Source organism: Gavialis gangeticus, unplaced genomic scaffold (assembly GCF_001723915.1).
Source record: "Gavialis gangeticus isolate Ggan-Ray unplaced genomic scaffold, GavGan_comp1, whole genome shotgun sequence".
In the NCBI taxonomy this organism is placed as follows: Eukaryota; Metazoa; Chordata; order Crocodylia; family Gavialidae; genus Gavialis; species Gavialis gangeticus.
The window spans coordinates 14100589-14107595 of NW_017729001.1; the positions used below are offsets into that span (position 1 = coordinate 14100589).

The following is a 7007-nucleotide window of genomic DNA, read 5'->3' on the forward strand; positions in this document are numbered from 1 at the left end:
TTCCATGAAGGAGAGATTTTCCTCCCACGCTCCCCCCACCCCGTAAAAGGCCAATTCCCCTGCCTCTCACTCACCATAGGGGGTGTTTATCTCCTCCCCCCACACCTTCCACCACACTGGACTTACTAGCTGGAGGCAGCTGTATCAGAAATCAGATCAACATAGGCCGATATGCCTCCTTAAATATCAGCCCCAAAAGTCTCTATTGGTGCATTTGTATTTCTATTCCTTTTTTTGTGTTTCATTAGAATGAAGAACATAGTAAAAATGAATAAAATGTACGTGTTGATTTTTAAATCCTGTATTGTCTATCTAATTAAATACTGTCCTACCTACCTTTCATTACAGAATACTGAATTATAAGATTATAGAAAATAGAAATCACATATTACAAATGAAATCATAGAACCATAGAAAAGTAGGGCTCTAGAAGACCTCTGAAGGCCATCTAGTTCAACCCCCTGCCCCCTGCAAATTTGCTGTAGAAGAAGTTGATGAATGTTATAAAGCTCCCATTTCTGTAGGTATCTTTGTATCCAGCATAGTACTAGGCAGTGTCAGTGACAACATCTGAAAGACACTGGACAATCCCAAATTCTTAAAACATTTAGCTGCATCAAGGCTGGAGCTTCCACTTTATAATTTGATTTAATACCAGAGAATCAATTACTTTCATAGTATTTTAAAGCTCTGACTTCCTATGATTTAAAAAAAATGTAATTTAGTGTCAAGTGTAAAGGTGACCTCAACACCCAGATTCTCTGGGATTTTGAAATGCTGATATTTTGAGTCTATAAGGTGCCAAATACCTGGGATGAAAATATCAACCATGTTACTATATGAATTACCTTTGCTGGAAAATTAACCATAATACATTAATGGCATCCTATGGTGACACCACTGAATACTGACATGTTTGACTCTTTCAGAAAATGGTCATTCAATCTTAAAATGTTTTTTGTAGTTTTACCCACAGTTTCAAGAATCTGAATATCCCACTTTTCACACTGGGAGGTTCAAGAACAGCACAGCCTTGAGGTTGTTTGTTTTGATAGCAGATTTACACATGCAACTCTCCCTATCAGCTCTGCAATGTGTGCAGAAGTTTTGCTCTGCCAAACACTTCAGAATAGGACTTCCGTCCTTTTTAATTTCTCTGCCACCACACAGGAATTCTGCTAATAGGAAAAGCCAAATTTGCATGTCTTAGGTTTACTGACTAGCATATTAAGATTACTGTAGCTCTCATTTTGGTGTAATTTGAGGAAATGTTGAGCTGTGACACTTATTGACATAGGTTAACACAGTGATAAACCAGAATAACAACTGCTCTGTTCAGCTTATTCCTGTGCCAACTCCTCTCTGCCAGGACATATAAACAACTTTTGTTAAAAATAAAAAGCACCTGAAATTGTCAATCCATTGGGACATGGTAGGTCTTTGCTTTTGAAGAAATACAGTAACATGGCTTTCATTCCTTAATGTCTACAAATCTGCCCCAAAATCCAAAGGAGCAAAAGAGAAAGGAAAAGCAGTTGTTGCATCTCCTCAGTCTTCTTGATTTTAATTCACTTTCTCCCACTCTGATTTCTGGTCATTTCAGAAACCAAAAGGAAAATGTCAAATAATTGCTCATTAATAACAGTGATTTTTTTTTTTTTTGCAAAATACTCCTCTGGTAATAGACTGCAGTAAATTGTCCTGCTCTTGGAACAGAACAAAGCCCTTCCTAATTTGCCGTTCTTTTCAGCACCAATGAACTGAAAAAAATGAAAGACATGCAGGTGGCTTCAACAGAACTGACCTGTTTGGACAAATACAGATGTCATGCATGTAAAATTTAATGGCTTTAGATTGCTCTTTGTTCTTAAAATGGTAGTCTGCCAGGAGGTAGTACAGTTCAGTCACCACTGGAGGAGAGTAGTCTGCACCCTCAGGGAGAGATGGTTCCTGAAAACAGAAAACCATAGGTGCATCAGCCATACATTTTTAAAAAGCTGCACACACGCTGCTTCCCTGCAGTGAAAAGTGATAGTACAGTTACTATGTAACATTTTTTCATCACAAGAAACAAGAAGATTGAAATTATTCCACTCCTTTACAGAGTCCTCACAAAACATTATACAGATAAACATCTATCTCTGTAATGTCTGCATTATACCTTGCTCCTGTAAAACTAAGCAGTTTGGAAAGAATATTTTCATGCAATTCAAATGCGATTCTGTATGTACTTCCAGCAAATATAATTCTCTCACACTCCATAACAAACATCCTAACTGTAAATAAAAAATGTAGCCACATTTTGCTCATTTTTTTTTTAAACACAGCAAGTTGTACCTTGCTGCAGGTTCCTTCAATATAGGCTGAGAGAGTATCTAAGTTCAACATGGGCTTGTCTGTTCGAGGAACAATCGTAGCAATCTTTTTTAAAAGATTGGCCAGATCAGCAGATACAGTGCTTGTTTTGTAGCTATCGAACTCAGGGAGAGTTTTAGGCTTAAAATACTCAAACATAAATAGAGCATCTTCCCACGTTAAATCCACCTGAAAGAAAACAAAGAAGAGAAGAGAAATTAGTTCTCAAAATCCCAAACCCCACAGGCCTACAAGGAAGATTTTTTTTTCTGAAGTAGGATAAAATAAATACTATGTTATGCAGGAAACCAATGAGGCCCTCCTAGAATAAAAGACGTAAAGACATATACTGTTTACAGTTATAACATACTGCACGCTGATTAAAAGCTAGGGCATTAGACTATAACTTAGTAAACACTGTTAACATGCTTTACTTGCTTTAAAAAAGCTGTTGGATAGGTTTTTTAGGTCTGCCCCTGAAACAGAAGAGCTGTAGGCAGGCACTTATACCTCCAGTGTAGCTATACAGAATGATGCAGGGATGGCATGGAAAGAAATAGAAGGAAATCAGCTATACTTGTTCTGGATTTTGAAACTCAAGTCCAGTTAAACGGAAGAGGAAAAATCTAAAGAACAGCCACCGTATTTGAGACATGAAAGCATTTTCAAAAAAAACAAACAAAAAAAAAAACACAGGATGCCACACCGTCACAATTTAACTTCCTCCCTTAATTTCTTCTTTTTTAATTTTTTGTAACTTAATTTACAATCTTTTTTGGTAAAACTTTCCGTCTCCAGTTGAGTCTGCATTTCCAGAAACAAATCATAACCCTTCTAAATCAATGGAAATTTTACTTTTGGCCTCAGTGGGCCAGGATTTCACCCAAAGTTATCTGTATGTGATAGACAAGTTTTGTTTCTGACAGAAGATATTTTCTTTTCCTGCTGCCCTCTTTTCCTTCTTCTTTCCCATCCTCTTCAGAAGAGTTTAGATCCATGACATACTTACACTGATGTAAATTACACTGGGATCTGGAATAATTTACCCTTGGGTAGCAGATCATAGGCTGCTACGATTAAACTAGGTGACAGGTACCAGAAATAACTGGTTTGTACTGAATAAAGCATATAGTCACGCAGTTTCTAAGAAACATATGGCATTCCAGTTGCATAGAGGTTTTTTTTCCCTTCCCCCCTCTAATGGCCCATCCTCTTTTAGACATCACTTATAGTATTGTTTTTCCCAAACTGAGCTTTAAAAATGTTTCACATCTTTTCTACTTGTATATAATGGAAATTAATTCCAGGAACGGAAAAATGGCCACAGTAATTATGAATACTCCTTCCACTAATTCACCTCAAGGCATTTGCACTGGAGGAAACTCTCTCAGTGTTCTAAAGCATTTTTATTTAAGTTGATTGTTCTTATGTTACCTGCTGCACAGAATGTTCTTCCAGGTACCTTGCTTTGCTCTTTTTGCTAGGGAAACCATATAAACAATAAAAACATTGCTCCAGGGCTGTCTCCAGCTCTTCTTTGTAGGGATGAGTATCTTCAGAGGTAGACACTGCAAGCTCCTTTTGCAGTACTCGCACCTACAACAAATATGAAAGGTCAAATAACCAGGTATTTGAATTCTGCTTTAAATTAAATGTTCTTACATTGATTTTCTTGAATATAGTGCTCGGATACTTGGGTGGTAAAAGTGCTATATGAATCCACACAGACTAAAAAAAATAGATGTGCTTTTCCCTCTTATTTTCATCAAAGCAGTCTTCAGACCTCTGTACACACAAGGCTCTCACATGAGTGTTTATTCCCTATAATAGGGGTGTCAAACTCAAATGGGGCCCCATGCAAGATTCAGCCCACGAGACCCTTGTGGACCGGATCCGGTATGTGGCACTGGATGGTGGCAGCAGCAATGGAAGTGTCTGCAGCCACTGAAGTGGCAGTAGGGCAAGCAGCTGCGAGCCAGGCTGTGCAAAGCTTCGGTCCCTGATTCAATTCAGCAGAGATTTGGCCTGATTCGGTGGCCAAATCTCCAAATCCAAATCGAATTCAGGGGACCCTTTAATCTCTCCAAATTGAACCGGAACCCTCTGAATCGATTCAGAAAGATTCAGAGATTCAGACACAGATTCGGAAATACTTCTGGTCCACTTCTGGGTTTGCTGCTGAGCATGTGGAGGGCCCCCCCGCCACCCCTGTGGGACGCTCCATCAGCTCCAGCATCGCAGTGTTCACAAGCCGTGCTGGTACGCTGAGGTATGTAGAAAAAACATTTAAAGCTGTGTCTATGGCTGAATCGCTGATTCTCCAAATCAGCATTGAACCTTCTGATTCAGATCTGGCTGAATCAAGGACAGTGATCCGAATCAAATCACTGTCCCTGATACAAGCCAAATCTGAATTGAATAGGGCCCGCTTCGCACACCCCTACCAGGCAGCTCCTTGCCGTGACAAGTGGCAGCAGGCCAGGCAGCTGTAGGTGACCGAGGACTTGGCTGCACAGCCTTTGCTCACCCACCTGTTCTTAAGGGCCATGTTCACCATGGTCACAAGGCCCCAGATTCAATGGCAGCCTGTGCCAACTACTGGCCATCCCTCAACTTCTAGTAGCCCACAGTAGACCAAGAGGCTGAATGGAGCAGTTCCACAAACAAGTTCTGGCCCACAGGCAATACGTTTGATGCCTGTGCCCTATGCTGGAACCCCAATAACTGCTTTTACCTTTCTATTCATATTAATTATCATGTTCCTCTTTTGTTTTCAGTCAATGAGTCAAAGGCATAGAAGTAGCTACCTGACTAGTTTACTACCTTGAATTTCTCATGCATGGACAAATGCAAAAGAAATGGTCCTAGCTGGGAGGTGAGGAGAGACATTTAAGATGGTCAGGAGAATCCATGAAAGAAGGGAAACAGAACTGCCTGTAGCATATATTACCCAACTCAGTTATAATAACTCAGTTATTGTGACTATAGCACATACAGGCAAGACCTCAGGACCCAGTGATAGATGAGAGGTCAAGGAAAACTTCCAAAAAGACTAAACACAAGCTGTAGTGTCTCCTGACAGTTTGAAAGAAAATCTCTTATCAATAAAAGGAACTTCCTAATTCAGTGGGAACTCTGGTTGATTGGACTCTACACAGATGCAAAAAATCCATGTAGTATAAAATAATTTTCTTGAATAGAGAAAATTATCCATCTTATCAGAATGTTTAGAGATGAATAAGGGGGTACTGGGACAGCTCCCTGGTGCCCAAGCTATAATTTCTCCAGGCACTTGCGCTGACACACAGGAATCCACAGGGCTTGCTCCTCAGAGGATGTCTGATCAGGCGCCTTGATCAGTAAGCACCAAGAGTCCTCTTTCTAAGCCTGCTTCTCATCTTTTATACCATTCCTGCAGACCTGGCATTGGCTACAAGCGTACCAAGGTGGGGCCAACCCAGCCCAGAAACTCTGTAACACCTTCCTTGCCAAGGGCTAGCCAGTACATGTCATCATAGTAAGAAATTGATGAGATCTGGGAGATAAAAAAATCAGTTTCTATTGCCTGATCAGAGTTCAGGTTATATACAGGGTGTTTATAAAGTCCTTGTGCAACTTTAAACTTTAATAACTTTGAATATACACATGATAGAAGCAAACTGCAAATGGCAACTGAAAGCGTAATTCATTATGTTTTTAAGCATAGTGTAACCTATACATAGGATAAGGATCATAAATGCAATTCATGAAATCACTCAGCAGCAACTGGAAAGTGTTTTCTATGCATTGGAAAATCGGATTGAATGATGTACCATAAAAGATGCCAGTTATGTTAAAGTCTAGAAATTTGAGCTGTATTGTGTTAAAACTTAATGAATTGTTTTCAACCACTGTTTACAGTTTGCTTTTGTCATGTGTACATCCAAAGTTATTACAGATAAAGTCGCACAAGGGCTTTATAAATACTCTGTACTTCCAAATTCCTCTGAATTAGGAATCTAAGCCCACAAAAAGTCATTTTTAGATTCTCAATGAAAATGTACCGACAATTAGAGCATAAAGTTCTATACATTTCAAAACCAGGTAATGGCAAAAAAGAAAGAAGGTTGGGGCGGTGGAGGGGGCACAAATGACAGGACTCTTAACTGTACCACACTAAGAATGCCTATATTTTGGGCCTCATGGGGGCAAAATTGTGAGGAGCCCAAAAGAAAATGATAGCCTTGTATACAAATTTACATAAATATAAAAATGTGGGGTGAATATCTGTTGCACAGATATCCTTATTTATTACAGCTAATTAGCTTTATCACCAACTCTACTATTACAAAGAGAGAGGAAGATGGCAAGAAATCAAGGATCATACAGCTCTAAAACTAACAAGTCTGCAACAGAAGGCTGAAAGGGAGAGGATATTTTTCACAAAGGGAGCATTATTGTGAGGGTCTTGATATTTCAATGTAATTTAGGGACATGTTCAACAAGAATACTTCAGTGTTACGGGATTCTACATCTTTCTGAAAGACTAATTTAACCACTAACTGAAGCATTATGAATCAGATTTCAGTACACATTGATAAAGAAAATTACATTCAGAAGATGTCAAACACATGTTGGAAATTTAATTCCATTTTTCTTTTCTCCCCCCCCCC

At 39.2% G+C, this 7007-nt stretch overlaps 1 protein-coding gene across 4 annotated transcripts in view; it reads right to left on the reverse strand.

Moving 5' to 3' along the window:
• Positions 1-7007, reverse strand: part of CABIN1 (calcineurin binding protein 1) — a 280731-nt gene that overhangs the window by 215941 nt on the left and 57783 nt on the right. For all 4 annotated transcript variants that reach the window (XM_019506891.1, XM_019506890.1, XM_019506887.1 and 1 more), the window contains exons 20-22: positions 3790-3951; positions 2338-2544; positions 1805-1950 (exon numbers count right to left, since the gene is read on the reverse strand). In XM_019506891.1, the coding sequence (XP_019362436.1) occupies positions 1805-1950; positions 2338-2544; positions 3790-3951 (515 nt within the window). The remainder of the gene's footprint in view (positions 1-1804; positions 1951-2337; positions 2545-3789; positions 3952-7007) is intronic.